Genomic DNA, 24,106 nt, shown 5'->3' on the forward strand with positions numbered 1-24,106 from the left:
GTGAATCCAACAGTCCAGCAGCGCTACCGCTAGAATTGCCAGATGTTCTTTTGTCAGTCAGATAATACATACACTATTGTCCTTCGTTTCACTTTGATTTATAGGCAAAGTAAAGCATTTAAATGTGTAGAACAGCTACTTAATTTCTGTAAATATTTCCTTCTAATAAAAAAAACAAAACAAGCTTGCACTGAAGCCCTAAGAAAGTATAGGAAAGAGGGAGATTTTGGCTGGTGTTTGGCACTATTTGCATGATACACAAGCAACTTTTAAAACGAAGGCTATTCACGATGGTCATTTGGTGGGCCTTTGCAGTGACACTGCAAGCATCGCTTTTCCCAATTATATCACACATTTTCATTATGAAGTATCCAGAAGCAATGTCTTGATGATGCCATTATTGTTAGGCCGAGGCCGGGGTAGTGTAATTTCACACTTCCTATGATGAAACTATGGGCCATTTTGTACTTCCCAGTGCAATCACTGCTAGCTCAATTATTGAGGTTAATTAAATCCACACTTTGTGCTCGGGGGTTGAACCGTAAACAGCGCTAATGCAGGAGTTTTAACACCGACGGATGAAATTACTCCCACTCTCTCTCCGGTGTTTTTCCTATAATGACACGCACTGCGATCTCTGTGACAAATGTGCAGTACACAACCACGCACTCGGAATGAGCACTTCAATCAACAGAACACAAGAACAATCGTCACAGCCAAGCAGAAGAAAATATGATTTTGGCACATGGCGCCACCTAGTGGTTGCAAATGTTCATCGTGTCAAAGAGAACGTGATGGACCAGCGTCCGCACACACAAACACACCAGTCATTCGCAACAATTAAAAATCATTTTTATTGTCGCAGAATACCAAAACAAGAAAAAATGGAGATAAAATGTCAACCACCAAGAGTGTATCGGTTTGCCATACCACTTACAGCATGTTTCCAGAGACACTTTCGTCCTGGAGTCACAGTTTGACAGTACTTTTTAAGTCGTTAAGCTCTTGTTTGTAAATAAACCAAGGAAGGTGTTTTGCTGTCATAATGTGAACAGCTGATTGGAGGGACACTGTAAAAATTAAGCGTCATGATTTTAAAAGGGCAAGTTTTACGACGGGTTCAGTGGAGTCGGCTACAGATGGATTTTGTCCGTACATATTTCTTGGCCCGTCAGATAAAATCACTTATGACTGAGTAAGGTCCGATTTGACAGGCATACAATCACAAGTGCCCAGATCGCCCATGTTTTGCGAATAAGGGAAAAGGAGACAATCCCGTCACTAGAAACTGCCCTCGACTCGATAACTACGATACGTTTTGTTCATATGTTCGATTTAAAAAAATAATTTTATTGTAGTCCAATCTGCAGAACCTATGCAGATAATTAACAGGTGGTGATTAAAGAATAATCTACGAGTATAATTTAGTATGGCATGGATTAGTACAACGCTTGCATGCATCCCTCAAAGATTCACTTAGAAACACTAACACAAGTGCAAGGGAGTAAAAATTATACAAGGGTTTATACTTATTTTGAACAAAGGTTGAATGCGCAACATTCTTTAAGAAAAGTGGTATAAAAAAACTGGAGAATGAAGTGTGTTATGGGTAGGTTAAACAGAGGTCGTATGTATGCAGTGCGCCTCCAGAACCAGGCTGCACCCCCGATATGTTCCAGAAGCTTCTTTACATGTCAGGTGTCACCGTGTTTAATAAATAATACAGAGTCAAGTCTGGGCGTTATTTAAAAATTATTAAGACTGGAGCAAAGTCAAAACCTTCGACTAACCTGCCTGGTAAACAGAAGAGAAAAAAAAAAACCAAATGGAAAAAATACAAATGACAGCATGAACAGTGTGTGTGTCCTTCTCAGAAAGCAACTCTTTAGCTAAACCTGAACATGATAAAGTTGCTGGGGTTTATTTGCTTACCGATGGGAAAACTGATTTAGTCAGACCTTTATAGACAGCTGAGCAGGTGCACTTCAGAGCTCAGGGCTACATCTATCGTCTGAGCAGTGACGGGACTGAGGCTTCATGGATACCATAGTGGAGTTACACTGAGCTGTCAATCATTCACTTACAGCATTTGAGCCAATCAACATCGTCTTCACTCGGCAGCAAATCGCAACTCGCGCGGTGGGTGGTAGCCAGCTCAAATTTCGGTTTAATGGAGCCGACTGTTCCGTCACTACTTTTTAATGACTTTTTGGCATGTACGCTGCAAAACGAAATCTACTCTGTGCACGAGTGGAGCTGCTCATTCAGTGTGTGTGTGTGTGTCAGCGAGCGGGTGTGTGTAACTACCCCTAGTGTCACGGCTTTCATGTGTGTTTGGATTCTGCTCTACAGGAAGTCGTCTGTACTCGTTAATGAAATCAGACTGGCCTGAAACGTATCACCTGGAAATAACTTCCGGGTCAGGGCCTCAGGGAAGCTGGACTGGATCTACAGAGGGGAAGTGCCGGCTGCCGGCCCCCCTCCAAAGCTGGCCTCTCTAACCAGCACGGTCGTCTGGGAGGGCAGAACGGTCAGTGGGAGTGACCGCTGCCCTGAGGTGGTCCAACAGTTAGATGGTGTGTTAATCACATCTACAGAAGAGACCGTCCCAAAAAAACTGGCCCAATCAGCAATCAGATCAGTACAACTGATTTGAAAAAAAAAAAAAAAAAAAAAAAGATTAATCATTCCCAAATGTGTCTGCGTGTTTATACTCATGTAAATTCAATAGTAGTTAACCATGTCCCCTAATAATAAACAAAACAGTAATTCATTATGGAAGTGTCAAACCGCTGACAGAACAGCTTACTCCTCAGAAACACGGCTGAGGTGTGTGCGTGCGCGCCTGTGGTGTGTGTGTGTGTGTGTGTGTGTGTCTGTGTGCGTTCGTGCGCACCAGAGCGAGCATGTATGAATGCGCATGTCTGTGTGGAGCCCCTCTCAGGCTGTTCCTGGATCAGTGATAGTTGTGTGGGGGTGCGGGGGTGAGTCAGCGGCGGGTGAGCGTGGACAGCGTGGGGCTGCCGGGGGGGGGCGTGTGGAGGTATTATTACACAGCCAGCATCTCTCTCTCCGGCTTCTTCTTCGCTCCTCTCTCTGGAAAAAGCAGGAAGAGAAACGTCAGCTTCCGCAACACGCGCATCACAGGAAGTTTACCGAGGGGCGGACACCACGAAGACCTCAGCGCCCCGCGGCTGAGGCCGTCAAAGAAGGCCGCACCAAATCTTAGGAGACAGGAAAGAGCGGGTCAGACCACAGGCCGCTCGCCAGGTTCAGAAAGGACACGTCACCCCGAGGTAAAAGGGCTAAACGCACCTGTCCTCTTAAGTCGTGTCCCAAAGCGAAGGTCGCCGGGAATGTGTCCTTAGAGCTTAAATCAAGTCCGAAGGACGCAACCAACGTGTCCTTCGCACGGTAGGACTGAAGACCACCGCTGTTGCGTTTGTAGTTGCTTTTCATTGGTGAACATGGCAGGAAGTGAAAAGCAACTAACTGCAAGAGGGAAAATGCGTAACAAGACGGCCAGCTAACTAGGTTAGATAAACTTTCCACGGAGTGATCCATGTATCATGTCCTTTTTGTTAATTTGCAAATATCCAGGAAGATTTAAATGCCATTTAGCGAAGAACCAAACTGGGTGTGTAGCTTCCACTACTACATTTCATTTGGGAGTGACATGGCATTTTGAATTTGCTCATCTTCTCTGTGCAAAACGATCACTCACGTGCGCTAAGTTCTGAGGTGTGTCCCAAATAAGCCTCCATTTTAAGGTGGTGGATCAGGCACAGGCCCAGTAGCTCGCTAGCTAGCGATAGCTAGCAGTGCGTGTAATGCAGCCAGAGTTTATTTGGGTGCCAGCGGTGGGGCACTGGACGGGCGCTGCTGTTACCTGGCTCTGGCTCTGGCTCCGCCTCGGGCTCCTCCTCGGGCACCTCGGGCAGAGACTCGGCTGGCACCTCCGGGAGCTCCACCTCCTCCGCCTGTTCCAGAGACAGCTTTCCTTAGAACCGACGCCACATAAACCATCATCCCTACTTATTATCCTACGTATTAGTGGATGGGAACATTGACGTAGCTCCACCCAGAGCAGCCATCACGTGGGAGTCAGGACAGATGAGAGGATACAGGTAAGTAAAACAGGCGAGGAGAAGGACAGGTAAGTAAGACAGGCAAGTAGGACAGGTGGAGTGGACACACAGGCAGGACAGGTGAAGAGAGACGCACCTCTGTGATTGCCTCAAGCTCTGCCAGCACAGCGTCCTCATCCTCTTGTGTCAGGGAGCCCGCCAGCATGTCGTCAATTTGCTAAAATAGAAAGAGGGAAAAAAAAGAAAAGAAGAAGAGTGCCCCCACTGGATGAGGCTGGCATTATACTAGAGTTATTAATCACAGGTGACCTTGCACCTCTGACCAGTTCTGCATGATAAATAGAGAAGATGGCTTTACCCTCTGGTAATCGACGGCATCCTGGGTCTCATCCATGATCCTCTCCACTTCTTCGATGGACATGGCCTGAAAGAAATGACCAAGGGTAATGCAAACCAGCCACCGCGGTGAGATTTGTGTAGTAATCCTTTAATCTGGTGAAGGTACACTCTGCACTACTGGGACAGGCTCCCCTCCTTAGGCCCCATTAAGATGTGTGAGAGCTTATGAAGGCTGCTTTCCTATATACTGCTGGGTATAATATCACACCATGGCTGCTTCCCTGTAAACAGCCAGACACAATGTGACATCATCACTGCTTCCCTGTAAACAGCCAGACACAATGTCACATCATGGCTGCTGACGAACACAGGTATGGCACATCACCAACGGAGTAATATGTAGTAGTGTCCTGTGAGCGTACTAAGTAATCGGCAAGATGTTGCATATTTTAACGGAACAGAAGGACAGACGCACACGCACGCAGACACACGCGCACAGGAGTCATGGCGGAATGGGTACCTCGTGCATCTTCTTTAGGCAGTCGTTTCCAACCTTCAGTCCTTCGATAACCTTCGTCTCGATCTGGGCAAACTCAATGTCCTGAACCTAAAAAATAAGTGAAAAATTAAAAGTCAAAAACAAAAAGCTTCGTTTCTTTTAGTAAGCGCAAGTACAATGTATCCCATCAAGAGCAGAAACAGTGCTGTCTAATACGCAATAATAACATCAGCCAATAACACGGTAGCGTGGAACATGGTTCCAGCGAGCGCTCCATTCTTCTTAAGCAAAACATTCCATGCTACCTCACCCTATTTAGCTTTGCAGGCTACGATAATCTGAATCGGTGGATCCTCCAATTTATGCTTCCTTAAGAGTGGAGGGGTCTGCATTTTAAAGTGCCCCCCCGCTCCAAATCTCCTGTTACGTACCATGCGCTCCAGGTTGCTAATCTGGTTCTCCGTTTTCTCCAGCAGCTGGTCCTGGTACCGCTTCTTCTTGAGCAGAAGCAGGGCCTTCCTGTCGGGCACCCAAGCGAATTACGTTACATCCAACCTCTAAACCTGCGCAACACCGAGTCTCAAAGCAGCAGTCTTATCTTTTTCGGGTCTCCAACTTATACGGCCTGAGATTTCCTGAAGCTGCTCTGGCTGAGGCAGAACCGTTTCGATGGGTTTTAAGATGGCGCTCTCAGTGCAGAGAACGGCATTTAAAAGCTGCACAGACAACACATCCACTTAGCAGCACTGCCATGAACTATGTGTGAACTGTAAGTGCAGATTCAGAGATACACTGAAACTGGCAGTAAACACAATGAGAGTAATCACCATGAGTAGTGTTGCCAGACACCGGCTAGCTTGTCTTCTAAAATATTCCTCAACCCCTCCCCCTCTTCCCGATTTTCATCAGATTCCCATTCCATTTTTAAAGAATTCATTCTCTGCCCCATATCTCCTTTTTAAATTCCCCTATCAATGACTGGCTTACATAGATATTAACACAGAACCTTTCACCATAACAGGGTTCATACACTTTTTCACCAATGATTATCAATGACTTTTCCATGACTTATCCACAACCTTTAACTGAATTTCCATGACCAAAACAAATGATTTTATCTCAGCGAGACGATTTAAAATTATTTATTGTAACACTAAGTAAAATTAGGTCTGCATCTGAAACATATGGTGCCTCTCTAAAACAAATAAACACCAGACAGACACACTTAGATACATTCTTTCATATTTTAATTCGAATAGTTTAACATTTTGTCAATGTCTCAAACAGGGTTAGAAATTGCGACCATTTTGGTCGCATATGCTCCCAAAATTTAATCTGTGCGACTTCGAAATATAATTGGGAGCATTTGTGCGAGTGCAAATAATTGTTCTGGTGCAACCTTTTTTTTTTTTTTCAGTCGAACGTCTCTTCCTCTGTACATTCGCTAGTTAGTACACTCAGTATGTGCCTTGTGAGCTGACGGTGACCCTTCTAACCAATCGTGAGCTTGACATTCTTACCTTTAATGCTGATTTTAAATTGCTTAATGTTAGCCTTCAATCACTCCCTTTTGCAGCACTCCACTGTGACGCGACACAGAGAGCTAATGCGTTTACTTATGTTACCTGAAGACAAAAGTTTATGTTCAATTTATTTATTTCTCCGATGCAGTTTACTGGCGGTTGATTTAATTAGCGGTATTAATGTGACGAGAAGCGCTTTGTCGTTTGAATACATAACACGCAATTCCTTGAAGAGTTGACACATTTTAGGCGTGACAGTTTAACTGTTACTTGTAAACCGTACTGTTATATTGTCGTTTTTTATCAATAAAAAATCTATTGCATATATTGTTGGTGCTCCTTACATTTTGGTGGGTGCTCCTAACTTTTTTAAATTGGGAGCACCAGTGCTACCAAGTAAAAAAGTTAATTTCGAGCCCTGATATATTATTGAATCTGCACTTCCCTGGCATATTGTTGGCACAGTAGGGGCTACGTTTACTAACTGCTACATTAGCAGAAGCGTGCCTGTTGGGCGTGCCTATAAACAGACTGAGCCAGACCAAATTAACTTCTCACACCACCAAAATACCGCGAAGGTTACGTGCCAATTTACGTTTTATTACTATACATACCATTTTTATGATTGGATTAATTAGCTATTGTATTTGATGCAACTTTAGCTATATTTCCATTACTTTTCCAAAACTTCTCAAAAAATATTATTTTCCATAACTTTTCCAAGGCCTGGAAATTGCATTTTAAATTTCAATGACTTTTCCAGGTTTTTCATGACCGTACGAACCCTGCCATAAAGACTCGCCAAAATGAAGGAGAATTCTCTTGCACTTCTGTACGTCGCTTTGGATAAAAGCGTCTGCCAAATAAATGTAATGTAATTTTCTCACATTCTGGCAACCCTGAAAATCAGAGAGAAATGGGAGGGCTTACTCTTTCTTTCCATTCTTAAGCAGTTGTTTGGCCAGTAGCCGCTCCTTGTCCAGCTGTAAGCTGATTCTCTTCTGGTACTGTTTAAGTTTGTCTCGCTGCTGTTTCAGTTGCTGGAATCGAATGTGAAGGCAAGCACAGTTGAGACCATCATCACCGCTGATCTCGGATCAGTCCTGAGAGCAAACCCCCTGGCTAGATCTGTAGCTATGGGTATAGCACTCTGCTAATATTTCAGTTGCAAACACTCAGTTGGCAGCTAGCTACGTTTAGACAATATTAAGCATTTCTAGAAATGCTTTGCTGTTAATGAACACATGCCGAGGACAGGACAAAGGCTACCTAATTATGAATAATCATTACAATAATTAATTTAGCGAAAACACCCCAACACGGTTGCAAGATATCCAAATATACTAAAACAGAGCAATCACTGAGCTAAGAAGCCGACGTAAACTAAAATAAAAACAGATCTCCATGAAATTTACACCCAAGGAAGACAGCTCTTGCTAACTAGCTAGCTAGGTACTCTGTCGAACGGGTAACCCAGTGGTTACCCACAACGGCCTGAGATTAGTGTGATTTCTCTCACATAAGAAAATAACCGAAAAGATAGAACTTCGCTTCCGCATACTGTAAAATACACAAATCAACTAAACAAATTCACTTTCTTGCACGATAGGTTTCACTTCCTAGACAGATTTCCAACCGAAAGTGTTCAGTTGACACCTGCTAGCTAGCAAGATGGCTAACAAAAGCATACTACAAGTTAACTGGCTAGCTAGCGAGCTAACATAATTGGCGAGAAATCCAGCAAAACAATCGTGTTTGCTGTCGCTAGTTCATTATATTAAGATCACAATCTACAAACATAAAAACCAGCATTGACTGTTATTTCAGAAACGTTCCAGTCATATCTGCAGTATGTGACATAGCAGATTTGACTTAACTCACAAGAACGGCTCTGTCCTGCTCCGTCACTCGAGTGGGGCGTCTCTTTCTGCCGAAAATGTTTCCCATTGCAAAGCAGCATCCCCGCCACCCTCTACCGCTACGATCTGCAACCACCAGGTCTTAGCTACAGAGTCGTAAATAATTTCTGCTTTAATTTCATAATTCGCACTTCTGAAATACCCCCTTTTAGAACTGTAACGTTAGCTGGCTAGCAGTTGCTAACAGTTTAGCACTCACAAACTCACAAAGCCGCACCCCTGGAGCCAGGAAGTACGGTGGCCATAATGTGTCTTTAATCCCGATGTTCGGCTTTACTTGAAAACGAAAACGAATTTTAGATTTCTGAAAAGTATTTTGATAACTTATTCAATATGGTGAAAACTTTATTCTGAAAGTTACGCGAAATTAAATAATGAGCTGGACCACGCATTTTTTTTTCCTTATTACAAATGGTCAACATTTATCAGAAGAAAGTTGGCTGCTTTTGTGGTTGTGTTTTTCTGCGTGGCAAGTGGTAAAATGTTCCTTATTCATATATTTTTTAAAACATTGTTTCATAATGTTTACAATGCTTCCACATTGCCACCCAATGAGAAAACAGTTGGGTGGGTACTTCAGTAATTGAAGGTTTTCTCCTCAAATCAGGTCTATGCATTCCATGACATTTCAAATGTTCAAGAAATATTCCAAATTTTTGCAATAACCAGTCACATCCATGCAAACTCACACTACTCTGAAGCCTATGTAAAGGCAGATACACCCATTACTTACCAAATATATTGCTGATCCGTTTGCCAGAATCCATCTTTGCTGATGGTTGTGTGAGTGGCCATACAACATTGGCCAGAAAACTATAAAATTCATCATCACATTGTCAATACTTGACTTTGTGATGATGTGAGATCAGTGAGATCAAAAACATCTTTTCATTCAATGTGGTGAAATACAAACAACACTGTGAGAGCCTGTTATGGTATGTGAAAAATATGCTAAAAATGTGCAGCTTGAAACCCCAGTCAGCTAGAGGACTGACAGTATACTGTCTTTAGTAACATGTGAAACATTAATGAGATCCATGCTTTGTAGAGTGGTAAGTCAGCAGGAGAGATGGACTATTGCTAGCTGTAATATGAAACAAAACAACAACAAAAAAAACAAAAAAACAATTACTTTTATTTAAATGTATAAATTTAGGGCATTTCCAATGACTTTCCAAAGACTTCCATGTAGGTTTAGATGTGTCTCAAGTTCAGGAAAACTGCAATGTACATGGAGCAGCACATCAGCTGATTTGTAGCAAATCTCCACAAGTCACGAAATAAACTTCACTGTGCAAAAGATTCTCACTGCATGGACCTTGCCCCATCAAATTATGAGGATATTCTCCTGCTGTGTTTTCCAACCAGTATTAAATTTCCAAGAAATGTGACAAAGATGCTTGCAAATTCTCAGAGAGACCTTTGTTTATTTACATCATTGCCTCACAACATATATAAAAAAGTGAAAAAAATGCATTTTACACAATTCATCAAGACATACACTTTTTGGAAAGATAATTTCCTGTTTTAAAGCTGCATGTTTTCGCTTGATTACATTATAGCTTGTGGGGGAGAGACCAGATCAGATTTGAGAGTGCCTATCTTTCCCCCAGAAACCTTAAGAAACATTAAGAAAAGTGGCCACCCTCTCAATCATTAAGGTCTCATTTGAAATCTAATCCATTTATATTGCCAAGTTATTTATTCCAGCCGAAGGTTGATATTACTGTTCTTAACATTTTGTTTTTTGTTTTACTTTTATTTTTTTTACTTAGAAGGTGCCCTCAGCACTGGGATACTTACAGAGCATGCATCTACACATTATCCATTTATATAGATGGATTTATACTGAAGTAAATCCGGTTAAGGAACTTCAAATGATAAGACCTTCTTGGGAATTCACCAAAGAAGGAAATCCATGACCAACAGGGAAAATATGTTTAATTTGCAAGTCAATCAAAATGGCCTTAAGGATGTTCATCCTTGGACAATGTGGAGACCTTGTGCTTCTCAAAAGCTCCAGGTCATGTTTATATGTAGAAAAACCATTTGACTCCTGCTTCAAAGACCAGGAAGGAGGTCTTTCGGAGACAGTCTCCGTGAGGCCAACACCCACGGCACTGTGGGACGGCCTCCAGTACAGGAGCAGACGGTCGCTTGTAGGGGTTCTACACCTGGTAGTCAGTCCCAAAGTGCCTGTTCTGGCCATCAGTCATAGACAGGTAGGTGGCCCTCATGCTGGGTGAGTACTGAAGGAAAGAGAGAAACAAATTTATGAATTGACCTCTTGCCACCACTTTTAACTCCAAGAGCTATTAACGTCTGGGTAATACTGTTGCTCAGCGTTTGTACACTTTGGGAAAGCTGCTTTAGGAGCTGACACAAGTCACTACAGAATTCTGCTCAGAGGTTACCATTTGAATGGATTTTCTGAGAAGGTCAAAGATCTCCACATATGAAACCAGAAAACACATGGCCAAAGAAATTATAATAAATCATCAGTCCAACACATTGTAGCCCAGTTGAAAGCCAAGCAATGGTAAGAAAAAAATCCTCACAGGGATTCTATTCTATTCTACTGATTTGTGAGACAGGAGCATAGTGGGTACACACACCGAGGGTGGTGGGGAGCCTCTCCTGATCAGGGGGACATTCTCGTACCGAGGGTTCCCCCCAAACAACACCGACTGGTTCCTGAGAGAGGAGAGAGAGGCGAAGACATAGATCAAACATGCAGTTAAATCTTTATGGGTGTTCTCTAAAGAAATGACATTACAGACCTCTCACACACATACAGTCACACGTCCATGCGTACTTACTCACACACACAAACACAAACACACACACACCCACCTACACACGTTCTCTCTCTCTCTTACACACACACACACCCCCACACACACAAACACACTCTCACATACTCTCTCTTTTTGTCTCTCTCACACACACACACATGCTCTCTCTCTCTTTCTCACATACACACGGTTTCTCTCTTCCTCTCTCTCACACACACACACACTGTCCTCTCTCTCTCTCTCTCTCACACACACACACACACACACACACTGTCCTCTCTCTCTCAATTCAATTCAATTAAATTCAATTTGCTTTCTCTCTCTCTCTCTCTCTCTCTCTCTCTCACACACACACACACACACACTCACATGTACTCAGAGACGGGTGCGCTGGTGCTGGGGGGTGCAGGCAGCTGCAGGCTGGTCTGGCTGCCCAGGCTGCTGCTGAAGCTGTAGAAGCTGTGCACGTTGGCGCGGGACGGGTTATGCACCGAAATGCGACGGGCCTGCGGGTTAAAGGGGTCCTCCTCGTCGATGTCATCATAGTCCCGGTCCCTGAATGGCCCAAAAGACACAGGGGGTGGGGTCACAGGGCTGCTTGATGTTTTGACAAAGTGCAGAGGGATGTGTGTGTGTGTGTGTGTGTGCTGTGTGTCATGCGTTATGTGTGTGTGTGGTGTCTGGTGTGTGTGTGTGTGGTGTGTCGTGTGTTGTGTGTGTGTGTGTGATGTGTTGTGTGCGTATGAGTTGTGTGTGTGTGCGTGTGGTGTGTGTGTGCTCTGTGTGCTGTGTTGTGTGTGTGTTGTGCTGTTGAGTGTGTGTGTGTGTGTGTGTGTGTGTGTGTGCTCATGTGTCTGCGTGTGTGCATGTTCGTGAGTGTGTGTGTGCGTGTGTGGTGTGTGTGTTTGTGTGTGTGTGTGCTGTGTGCGTTTGTGTGTGTGTGTGTTTGTGAGTGTGTATGTGTGTTCCTGAGTGTCTGTGTGTAGTGTGTGTGTGCACATGTGTGTGTGTAACGTGTGTGCATGTGTGTGTGTAGTGTGTGTGTGCATATGTGTGTGTGTAACGTGTGTGCATGTTCGTGAGTGTGTGTGTGCATGTATGAGTGTGTGTGTGTCTGCGTGTGTCTGCTTGTGTGTGTTTGTGTGTGTGCGTGCTGTGTGCGTTTGTGTGTGTGTGTGTGCATGTGTGTGTGTTTGTGAGTGTGTATGTGTGTTCCTGAGTGTCTGTGTGTAGTGTGTGTGTGCATATGTGTGTGTGTAACGTGTGTGCATGTAGTGTGTGTGTAGTGTGTGTACATAGGGCTCACTTGTTGGTGATGTGTTTCCAGGCTCTGGGAATAGCACACAGCATGGTGCAGAAGGCACAGGCAGCCAACATGGAGAACAGGCACAGGTACAGCAGCCCCTCCACTCCGTCATAGCACACCCCTATCAGAGCGTCCAGGTAGTCCTGTAGCACACACACACACACACACGTATCAGAGCATCCTAGTAGTCCTGTAACACACACACACACCTATCAGAGCATCCATATATCCTGTAACACACAAACACGCATGCACGCATGCTTAAACACACATACGCGCACACACACACGCACCTACCCACACATGTACACATGCCCACAAGCACATGCCCACACGCCAACACAAACACACACACACACACAGAAAAACACATGCACACAAACAGACACACACACACACACACACACAAATTTGAATTCCTTTTTAGGGACCATAGTTATAGAGTCACAAAAAAGGCTAACATTCTGTAAAAGTCAGGAAAGCGTACTTGTGCATTGTTAATGTCAACGCAGATGGTTACATACAGTAATTTTGCGCACACTACCATGGTTACAGTAGCACAAAGGGTACAAGTGGGAGGTGGAGGTGGAGGTGGAGGCGGCCTCACCTTGTGAAGGCTCCGACAGTCCAGCAGGGCTGTCAGCTGGTGGAGGTTGGACTCTGACGAGTTTAAGAGGCGCTGAATCCCGAGCAGGTCTCTCTGTGCAAACACAGAGATGCACAGGTGGGACAAGTCAACGCAAGGTGACACAGTGTCGGATAGCAGTTAAGGACCTGGGCTCGTAGCGTAAGAGGTCACGGGTTTAAATCCCAACACTGCTGTTGCACACTTGAAGTAGTTATCTAAGGTACCTGAATTAAATTTAATAAAATTGGTATAGCCTGCACAAAGGCTGTTAGATCTGCATAGGGGGTACCTACAAAGCAAACAAAGCAAATTAACAGTAGTAGTATTAATAGTCGTAGGACTACCACTACAGGACTGAATGATGCTCTCACGCAAACATTAAAGCGTACTCATATGTGTGTAGTAATACAGATGTATCATATGAACATATCAAACAGAGGTATCATACTGAAATAGTAACAAAAACAGCATTGGTCCTGCAAGTTCGCCCAAAGAGCCCTGGCCCCCCATCCCTCTCCCTGCCCGCACTCACCTCTGCAGTGGGGAAGAGGGGGACAGCAAACTGCAGCAGGCCCTGGATCTGGATCTGCATGGTGGTCAGGGACCTCTGGTAGATGGTCATGGACTACAATGCACATGATGCACGGTAAGGCACATACAAATGCGCACACACACACACCCTAAGGAATGGACGATCCCATTAACAACCCTCCAGCAGGTGGCGACAACGCGCCATCCCACCCCCTGCATTCAGTGATTACTCAGCGGAACCAGCGTGTAGAGCAGCAGCTCCCTTTGTTCTGCAACTTCTGTAGTGATCCAAAGTGAAATCTGATGATAGATAGACAGTTGGTTCGCTACAATGACCTGAACAGAGAAACAAATACGGTAGCACCCCACCAGCTACGATTTGAAACTGGATTTGAAAATGCAGTCCAGTACGACCACCGGTTTGATAAATAGATTTTACGACCTTTCCTGTTGTGATCCGGTCCTGATGCGGTCAGTGATGACAGAGATAGCTTACTGGTTCTTAGATGGCTGTAATGTAATGTACAATTGGGAATGGTTCCCTTGGAAGCTAAAACATACTGACATAGTGAATCAGGCTTCAGCTTGTCAAAGGTCTTGCATGAGGCCCATCTGGGCTTGTCCCTCCAAGGTTGTAGGTTTGAGTTCCAGGTGGGACACTGCTCTTGTACCCTTGAGTAAGGTACTCACTTTGAATTGCTCCAATTAAATATCCAGTCATATACAGAGAGTGCCATAATGTTAGGGACAAATACATTTTTTCTTTATTTGGCTCTAAACAAAATCAAACACTGTGGTTGGCCTCCAAGCTCCCTGTATATCAACTTTTATTTAAGGGTGTTTTTATGCACTTTGATTTCACCATGTAGACATTACAGAACTTTTTATACATTGCTCCCTCATTCCAGGGCCCCATAGTGTTTGGGACACGTGGAGTGCGCAGCCAAATCAAGAAAAAAACATTACGGAAGTCACTGTAAATGTACTGTATGTCAGGAATGCAAGTTCTGTAAGTCTCTGGATAAGTGAGTCTGCCAAATGTCTGAAATGCAAATGTTTAACCGTCTTCAAAGCTTGGAATGAGGAAGTAATGAGATCTGCTGTCTCTGCTCCTCAGTGACGAGCTGCAGAGTGACCCCCAATCTAAGCAGAGGAACGGACGTAGCAGGCCACTTCCGAAACCAACTAAACAACTCTGGGGCCCGACAAGGAATGAACACACAGGCTTGAGCACGTATTAACAAGCACTACCACACACTGACAGAGAATGTGTCATTTCACAGTGGCGTTATTAGCCTTTCTATTTTGGAAAAAACAAAAAATAAATCTTTATTTAAAAAAATAAAGACAGACAGACACAGAAAATGTCCCAAAACATCAATTTACCTCCTACAATGATTTCTGTATCATTGTAAAAAAAAAAGGACTGACACCCTCACATGAATTGGCAATGTGAGTCACACACAGAAACAAAGTCACAGACAGAATTTTTTTTTTAAAGATTGATAAAGAGTACTAAGAAAAAATTAATCCAAGAGAGAAAAAGAGTGAAGCATGCTCAGGAGGGAGACAGTACCTGCTGAAAAGGGTTCGGTAGGCTCTGGCTGCAGTACAGGTAATAATGCACAACATCTGCAAGGCAAGGGGGAGAAACCAATTATTTGCCTCGTGCGAGTTAAAAGTCGCTACTCGCGCTACACCAGGCGATGAGACTTCACCTTACAGAAGGCCTCGCCTCTCGCCTCAAGCCCTTCGAGCGAAACGCGGAGGCTACTCACCGGAGCTGACGTGGCCCTTGGTGTGGTTCATAACAAACTTGTCCGGGGACACGCAGAAATCGCTGGTACCCTAGCGGCAAAAACAGAGATCGCAAAAGATGACAAACTGACGTCGCGTTTCCGCGCCGTGTTGTGACATTGCAAGCATGGGCACACGCAAGTACAGAAACAATCATGCCCGGTCAGGGAGAGTGATGTCACTGCTGGGATGCTTTTTGTGATATTCCAGAGATGTAGTACCAATGCTACACTATAGGCCCTGGCTCTGAGGGATAAGGTCTTTGCCTCAAAAAGGCACATGTGAGAGTGCACATGCACATGCACACACTCGCACGCACACACACACACACACACACACACACACAAACACACACATGCACACACATGCACGCACATGCACGCACATACACACACATGCCAGTTTATGAAGGAAAACAGAAATGGAAAAATATATATGTACTATATAAGCCTCAGATGAGACCGATCCAGGAAACAACCTGACTGTTGTGCTTATTGCTGGGCAAGAAAAAAAAAAAAAAACAGTAGCATCCAATCCCTGAACATGGTGAGAGAGAGGGCTTGTGGGAAGGGTCTTAAGCTGTTCTGCCCCTCCCTGGACATGCCTGCCCTCCAGTGAAACACTGCAGCAACGGACAGGCCTTTTCTGCTGCGCTAGCGGTTCTCTGTGCTAGCGGCTCGGTCCCTTCCCTGAGGGGGCAGGCTGGCGCTGATACTCGCTAGTGTTTCACTCGCGCACCACTCAGACAGATGGGGGAGGGAGATGGAGAGAGAAACAGAGAGTGAAGGGAAGTAGAGAGAGAGGGATTGAGCGAGGAAGGCTAGATATATATTGGAGAGGCAAGCAAGGGTCTGGAGATAAACTGGACCCCGCAGGCATTTGCAGAAGCAGTAAACAGTGAGTTATTCTCAATATACCCTAATTTAACTAACCTTCCTTAATGAGACAGAGTGTGAGTCAGGTCACCATACTACTTACAATTAGACCACACATGCACACACACACACACACACACTCAATCACACACAAACCACTAAACACAAAACAGTAAGTAAATAACACGCACAACCTTCCAGATTAAAAATTAAATTTCCCTTCATTTGGCATACGCTCATCTCCGAAGCGACAGAGGCGATCGTCGCAGACAACATTTATGCGCGGAGCACGCGGACCCCTCACACGCACGCACGCACGCACGCACGCCGCCACCGAGCCACAGAGCGCGCAGACCCCTCACGCACCGCGGTGCGTCGGCAGACGGCCGGTCACGCGCTTGAGCGAGCGGTCGCTGATCCAGCGAAGACGAGGAGGATGGCCGCTCTCCAGGGCACGCGGTCAGCGCATTCACTTTAAAGAGGGATTAAAGCACAGCCTCACGCCAGCCTTAAAGGTACCGAGCACAGGAGCGCGGACGAACGACATCCGCAATCGGCACATCCATGGATAAACAGGCTGCAGACGTTCATGGTGGGGGTGGGGGGGTTCAGCTAGGACACAAAGGCCACCCCCCTGGGGGTTTTCTGTTCCCTCTTCCTGACAGCCAATCAATGGTCCCAGGGGATACTGTGACATCACAGTAAAAACTTTTACCCCAGGAGGTTTGACCTCTGACACCAATCTGACCCCTACAACACTAACCCTTGGCCTCACAGTGACCGAGACGTGACCTCATCAGTGTGGGACATTGCTTGTGCGAGCCCCCTCCACGGCCCACCCGCACCCCACACTCTCGTGACACCCCTGGTCGATAGCGTTATCTGCACACCAGGAACAGGTAAATGAATACCCTGTAGCCAGCGTCTCTGTGGACAAACGGAGAGAAGCTCGCCCTCCAGGCTCTGATACCAATCGTTCAGAGCTCGTCCAATCAGACAGGAGCGCACGTGTGAAAAGGGTCAGTAGGACGTCACGGCAGGGTGAAGTCATGAATAAATACGATCCCCTTTCATTTGAGGAGCACTTCCGTCCTTTCCCCCGTCAGACCAGCTCCCCGATCCAACCGATCCTTCAGAGAGACCATTACATCACCTCCTAAAAATGGCCACTAGGGACAGGGATAAGATCTTCCACAATGGCTGCCCTCTGAACCCACCCCAATGTCATTCATCACAACGAGAGCAGCTACTTTAGGGACCAGCATTATCACACACACACAGAGACACACACACGCGCGTGCGCACACACAGACAAACGCGCACTCGCGCGCGCGCACACACACATGCACGCGTGCGCACACACACACAGACACACGCACGCGTGCATGCACACACACACACAAACACTCATACCCACGTGCACGTACACAATGCACACACACACACATCCACACCTGCGCACACGCATACTCACGCACACACACGCACACACACACACACACACGCACATCACACCTGCGCACACGCATACTCACGCACACACACGCACACACACTTGCGCACACGCACACGCATACTCACGCACACACACGCACACACACACACACACGCACAGACACGCACAGTAATCATTGCGGCTGTGATTTCGGAGCACGGGAGCGAAAGCTCTCTTCCTCTCGTTATGGGGAGACTAATTAAACCCCCTCATAATGATGTCCAGCTGCGCATCCCTCCCAGACGCGTGTGAGCCAGCGTTCGCAGAGAGAACTCACCACAGCCGCGGCAGTGACTGCGCCCAGCGACGCCCAGCTCAGGGTTAAAATCAGCACCCCAAAAACCATGATCCTGTAGAGAGGCAGACACGAAAGAGAGAGGGAAAGGGGGACATAAAGAGAGAGAGAGAGAGAAGGAGAGAAAGGACAAGAAAAGAGTTAGATGGGTAGATGGACACATGGTTAGGTGGGCAGTTAATCATGAACAACATGAATTCCCTCAAGGCCATGCTGTTTCAAGTGCACATAGATCACTGATAAAAGAGTGGAAGCAATAAAACTGTGTTTTTTTTATCCCCGGTTTGAGTGACATTTCAATCTCAGGCAATTATGGCAAAATAATTCCTAAGACAATCTGCCTTGGGGTTTATATTGTAGCATTTATGTCTTCTGTCTGCCTTGGCAATGCAAATGCCTATTGTTTGTCATGCAAATAAACCTGGTTTGAATCTGAAATTAAGAGAGAATGAGAGAATGAGAGAGAGAGAGAGAGAGAGAGAGAGAGACGTTGAAGAAAGCTAGAGATGTATAGATCTATTCAGGGAGGGAGTGAGAGTGAGAGGCAGTGGCTCCCTGATGGATAATAAAGGCAGCAGAGGCTCTCTTATGGTTTTAAAAGTGCTGGGAAATTGAGTTGGAAGCTCTTTACAATTAGTGTGTGGCGTCCACACATCCTGACCAGGAAATCAATAGGCATTAAGGCACAAACTCTGCCCTTAATGGAGAGGGAGCCTGTGAGAGTAACGGGCTCGGTGAGCTTGTGAGGAGGCCATTCAGGCCCTTCGTTCCGGCAGCTTCTCCGGGCGCATCGATGTGTTAATGCTCCTGCAGTAAACACTCAGCTCGCAGCCGGCCCCGGATAGCAAACCGGAGCGTCCGCTCGCACCCCCGCACCGCGCCGGCTGGTGGGGGCTGAGGTAAGCAGAGGAGTCGCACAGCTATGACTCCGCTCGCCCCCAAAAAAGCTCAGCTGTGAGGCTAAGCTGATCCAGGATCAGCGGTCTGGGGCGATAACTGGCCATTCACAGACATCTGGGGGGGAACTGGCCTCATATAGACGTCTGGGGCACTCCCCCGGCTGGACGCTTTGGTGGTTTCCTGCCGTGAGGAGTTCAAGCTCTGGACCAATAAGCACGTCTCAAAGGGCGGGAGGCGTGGCTACGGGCGTGTTCCACCTGGGCAGGCGTGCGTCACCAAGTCGCTACCCAAACTCCACCTCCTTCTCCTACTCTGGCTTCCCAATTTCAGATCTGCACCAGTGTGTATGAGTCAGGAGAGACACCCCCACCACAGGGCTCCTCACCTGTACCGTTAACGGCTGTGGCTTTGAACATGCAAAAAGGCAAACAAACAAACACACACACACAATAAGGCTCTGGGCCAGCAGCTGCACTTGCACCATAGATATTTTTACTCTCTGCTCTGACAGGAAAAGGTCACCGGTTTGTCAAAATGTTTTGTCTCGAGAGGCTGAAGGGAAAGACAGTGCTGCCCGAGTGCTACATCTGGTGAACTCAAACCACAGAGGAAGCGCTGGCCACGGACTATAATAGCCAGCGGCATGATGCTACGCCGCTGAGCCAAGTTGACGCGGAGTTGCCAAATTGCACGCCTTGGAATGAGCACAAAATGGCAGCCGGGCGGCCTCGGCTCCAACACAGCTGACCTCAAACTGCCGTTTGGCAGAGAGAAGGATTCTGCGGTGGCCGCTGAGATTTTCGCTGAGGTGGAAAATTTGGCCGCAGGAAGTCAAAGTCCTCCTCGGTACCTCGTTCCAATCGCCATCGGATTTGCCAATTAGCACAATTCTTCAGCCAGGAGGTAGAACTAATCAATGAAATCAGCTGGCTGAGTTCACGGGGTGGAAGAAATACATCGCAGGGCTTTTAACTTTCTGACCCCTGGACATTCCACCTCTGGATTTTCAGAGATACTCACGTGGTCAGGAGCCAGCGAGACTGCTTGGCCAGCCCCAGGCAAGCCACCAGGCAGATTACCAGATCCAGAATCAGCAGCAGTAAGTAAGAGAGCCACCTAGAGGAAGGAGGACAGAAGCGCACGGTTTACTTTAATTTCTAGCTCCCTGCTGGGCAACGCTGAGCCCAGCTGAGAGGAACTGCCAAAAGTACATGTGGAAATGATCCTCTTAGGAGGTGAGAACATCCTTGCAACAAGCTCACAAAAATGGTAAGAAAGCACTAGTGTTGCCTAATCCCAAATGAGTTTTGTTTCTTTTCATTAAATGTTGATTCAAAGCAAATGCATGCAGGAAACATACATAATTATATTTGTCATTTTAATTAAAGAATGACAAATCTCGGAAATTCCCAAAACTCCTGATTTTAAATTCCCAAATCTACTATTACGTTTTGCACGGACCCATCTCTGTGAAACAGAGAAACAAAAGATGCGATTAAACAGACGGCCTAAACGGATTTCAGTTTTACGCTGACCACATACAGCAATGCAGTAATGACTGTACACCAGCAGGGGGCATTCTCTACCTGTAGTACTCCATGGTGGCAGTCTTGTCAGCGAGGGAGGCCAGGTCCAGTTTGGCCCGGTTCACATCTGGCAAGCCGCTCAGCTGCTGTATGATGTTGTTGGCCATCATCTGCATGAAGTGGAGGGTTTTGACGTAGTCCTTGTGCGCGGCGAAGATCTCATCCAGGCGGTCCACGCGCTGCTTCAAGTCGTGCTGCATGTTGCCCAGCGTGCCTGCCACCTTGGGGGGTGGGGTGGGGTGGGGGTGGGGGGGGTGGTCAGAGCAGGGTTTGACAGAGAAGGGTGGAGTCGAGCGGAGGTGCGTAGAGTCAAGGGTGGGGGCAGGGGAGGCGGGGCCAGTGGGATGAGGAGAGGAGAGGACAAGGAGGAAGTGTGGAGGTGATGGCGTGCATCTGACAGACTCTACAAATGGACGGTTTGAGAAATTTAATAAAACAGCGCCCATGTCGCGCATGGTTAAACAGGCTTCCAAACTCTTCTCAACAAACAGATACTTGCAGTTGGTTTGCTGAACATACTGTCAAAGAAGAAAGAAATTATCTACATGTGGGGAAATCAAAAACCAAACTTTAATTCCAACCATCACGGCCTCCTTCAAAAGGGCCTTTGTTCAGTGGTTTCCACAGTAACTGCATTACTGCACTGTTGTCTGTTTGACTCACAGGTTCAGGGACTTCTTCTAAGGGACTTCCTCTTGTGGTTATAGCCCAGCATGCATTGCAGGCAATACACGCTTTTGTGGGAAACACCTATATTTCTAATATACCCACACTTCCTTGTATTAGAAGTCATGTGTAGTACTTGTCGTGCGGTGCTGTTTCGTAGTACAGCAGCGCTGTTTCTGAGTAATGTACTGCTTTATAGTACAAATTTGCTGCATGCTAGTGCTGTTTTGTTCTTTGTTTCTTCAGCATAAAACACTCATCACAAACAGTTCTGAAGACCATCCAATAGGCTGTGTGGCTCAGATACAGTGCCATAAAGAAGCAGAAGAGTGAACTGTCCATTGACTTGACTGCAGGAGAGTGGTGTGCAATGATCTCCTCTGGTCATGTGACGAAGTCACTCCCTCTGTGATTGGCAGGCCATTTGGCAAGCAGCACAGACAGGATTTACAGAAGTGAATCACATCAAGAAAATTGGCCTGGATGGAAATGAATGCCCGGTAGTACTTAGTGGGTTAGTAGCACAATGTGTCAATGTGCATCCGTATTTATTTGTGTGTGTGTGTCAGAAAGAGGGAGGAGAGGGGCACAGAGACACAGACTCAAACATAGTTGTCCAGTTTCACAGTCACAGATTAAGCCTAGTCCTGGACTAAATTCAATTTTGAATGGAGATTCTCCATACAAAAGCTCAATTTAGTCCAGGACTAAGCTTAATCTGTGCCTGTGAATCCGTCCAAATGTGTCTTAGGGGTGGGGGTTAATTCTAATAAGGCTTAATTCTGCCTCATCTGCAGTGCGTACATTCCATCTTAGCTCCTCCTTCTATCTTGGCCCCACCTCCTCCATCTCAACCAATGGCCCTGCTCCAAGCCGTGAGGAGGTATGGCTGGACTCCAGCCAGCCCCAGAGACTGCGAATCAGTGGCGACTCAGCCGCAGAGGTGTTGCTTGCTCACCAGACTGTCGATGCCACGGAGCGTGTGATTGGCGTTGTAGAGAGAGTAAGTCAGCTGGTACACCCCGTCATTGGTCTCGCTGTTTCCGTAGAAACCCACACCCACTGAAGAGCTACACAGGGAAAAATGAAAATAAATAAATAAAGAAAGAAAGAATAAATAACATTGATGTTTCTCCTCAACTTCTACAGTGCACTGCCACTCTATTCGGACATATATTATTATATAATATTTCCTGTGAAACAGAATCCTGTAATGAGATGAAAGCTCTACCATGCACAGCAGAGAAGTAGGAATAGAGGAGGTGGTCTCCCTGCACAAGGGTGCTCTCCCTAACGAGCTCAGCTACTTAAGAGCCAGACTGTAGACAAGGCTCTGCTTGAAGGAGAAGCAGGAACTTTATGGGAATCCCAGCTTCCTGACCCTTCTCTCACACTGACAGTAAAAAAGGGAAATTCGCTCTCAACAGTGGGCACAAGGTTGTACTAAAAAATACCTTCAGCAGACTGACCACTGACCACCCACAGCCCCACAGCCAACCAACAGACTTCGCAGGAATTGTCCAGAGACGACCCACAGACTGTTACCAGTCACCAAGTGGCTGCACATTGCTCCAGATTTCCACAGACCACTGAAATCCATCCTTACAGACGTCTCCGCAGTTACTGTCATGATCCTCTTTACTTCCTCCAAATTTTACTGGGTGTCCTTCTGCCCCCTTATGTACTTGTAGCCAGGCACAAGCAATTCATAAACACATAAAATTACTGCACTGTACTTTCAAAACATTAAAAACAGGCCAGGTCAAGGGCTAAAAAAAATAAGTGACGAGAATTACAGGCTGAAGATGATTCATTATTTTTCTTTTGCATTTTCCTCCTGCTGAGATTAAATCTGACTGACAGTTCCAGTTAAACGCGTTAAGTGGAAAGAGGTGGGGGAGTGGGGGAAAACAACAGAAAAATGTATTTATATTCCAAAATGAAAACAATTCCACCACTGCAGTTTCATAATAGACCTCCAAATAGACCTCCATTACAGACAGGAAATAAATAAGCAGGCTGCACGTCCGGTGAAGTCACTTTGTTGGGCCCCTATCATTGACAGAGCATGCTCTCTGTATGTCATGGTCAGATTTCATGTCCAAATCCAGAATTCATAATAAAATCTGAAACATTAAAAAAAAAAAAACAATATTTTTTAGAAAAACTCTTGAGCGGCGAAGTGAGACAAGCACAAGGTGTTGGACAAGCAAGCAGGCTCCCGTCTGTAAGCCCGAAAGTTAGCCTGCAGAATAGTTACCCGATACAAATAATATGTATAATAACACTATAATATGAAAGGATAATAAAGGGGTTGCATTGGCGGCTCAGTGGTAGAGCTCCTGCCTGCCACACCAGAGGCCCGGGTTCGTATCCCGGCCAATGTCCCAAAACCCAGCTGCTGGGGATGCGCAAGCCAGTGCACTCCTTGTGTCGGTCCCAAGCCCGGATAAATGGGGAGGGTTGCGTCAGGAAGGGCATCCGGCGTAAAAACATATGCCAAATCAAATATGCGGATCTGATCCGCTGTGGCGAACAGCCGAGAGAAGAAGAAGAAGAAGATGGAAGGATAAAAAGCCTAACTGAACATGCTGCTTATTAGCTTTCAAAGGGCAAATAGGACTGTGAATAATATAAATTTGAATGCAGTTAAGATTTTGTATGGTTTCATATTATAATATCATTATAAATCCATGTTGCTATTTATAAAAATATTATAATATGAAAGGATAAAAAATATAACTGGACATGCAGCCCATTAACTTTTAAAGGCTAAATAGGAATGTGAATTATATAAATATGAATGCAGCCTATCAGATAAGTGTCATGTCAAGCTCTGGATATCCACAAAGGTCACCATTCTC

At 45.8% G+C, this 24,106-nt stretch overlaps 2 protein-coding genes across 3 annotated transcripts in view; both read right to left on the bottom strand.

Moving 5' to 3' along the window:
• Positions 1 to 835: 835 nt before the first annotated feature.
• Positions 836 to 8,605, bottom strand: LOC135243163 (charged multivesicular body protein 6-like). The gene is made up of 8 exons (XM_064314767.1): positions 8,331 to 8,605; positions 7,380 to 7,489; positions 5,358 to 5,445; positions 4,948 to 5,034; positions 4,447 to 4,512; positions 4,225 to 4,305; positions 3,890 to 3,980; positions 836 to 3,096 (listed from the first exon to the last, which is right to left on the bottom strand). The coding sequence occupies exons 1-8, from the start codon at positions 8,394 to 8,396 to the stop codon at positions 3,050 to 3,052; spliced, it is 636 nt and encodes a 211-aa protein (XP_064170837.1). The 5' UTR covers positions 8,397 to 8,605; the 3' UTR covers positions 836 to 3,049.
• Positions 8,606 to 10,106: 1,501 nt separating this feature from the next.
• Positions 10,107 to 24,106, bottom strand: part of LOC135243433 (protein tweety homolog 2-like) — a 26,506-nt gene continuing 12,506 nt past the window's right edge. For both annotated transcript variants that reach the window (XM_064315266.1, XM_064315267.1), the window contains 12 exons: positions 22,201 to 22,312; positions 20,577 to 20,797; positions 20,011 to 20,106; positions 18,073 to 18,145; positions 15,407 to 15,476; positions 15,205 to 15,260; positions 13,630 to 13,722; positions 13,077 to 13,169; positions 12,470 to 12,612; positions 11,533 to 11,718; positions 10,984 to 11,062; positions 10,107 to 10,617 (listed from right to left, as the gene is read on the bottom strand). In XM_064315266.1, coding sequence (XP_064171336.1) covers positions 10,537 to 10,617; positions 10,984 to 11,062; positions 11,533 to 11,718; positions 12,470 to 12,612; positions 13,077 to 13,169; positions 13,630 to 13,722; positions 15,205 to 15,260; positions 15,407 to 15,476; positions 18,073 to 18,145; positions 20,011 to 20,106; positions 20,577 to 20,797; positions 22,201 to 22,312 — 1,303 coding nt within the window. In that variant the 3' untranslated portion in view covers positions 10,107 to 10,536. The remainder of the gene's footprint in view (positions 10,618 to 10,983; positions 11,063 to 11,532; positions 11,719 to 12,469; positions 12,613 to 13,076; positions 13,170 to 13,629; positions 13,723 to 15,204; positions 15,261 to 15,406; positions 15,477 to 18,072; positions 18,146 to 20,010; positions 20,107 to 20,576; positions 20,798 to 22,200; positions 22,313 to 24,106) is intronic.

Source organism: Anguilla rostrata, chromosome 17, assembly GCF_018555375.3.
Source record: "Anguilla rostrata isolate EN2019 chromosome 17, ASM1855537v3, whole genome shotgun sequence".
Lineage (NCBI taxonomy): Eukaryota > Metazoa > Chordata > Actinopteri > Anguilliformes > Anguillidae > Anguilla > Anguilla rostrata.

Excerpts from the sequence above, each read along its gene's own strand:
- LOC135243163 (XM_064314767.1), bottom strand. The coding sequence starts at position 8,396 with ATGGGAAACATTTTCGGCAGAAAGAGACGCCCCACTCGAGTGACGGAG. Across the intron at positions 5,446-7,379 it reads CTTAAGAATGGAAAGAAAGA|GAAGGCCCTGCTTCTGCTCA; the intron begins GTAAGCCCTCCC and ends GGTGCCCGACAG. Across the intron at positions 3,981-4,224 it reads AGCTTGAGGCAATCACAGAG|GCGGAGGAGGTGGAGCTCCC; the intron begins GTGCGTCTCTCT and ends TCTCTGGAACAG.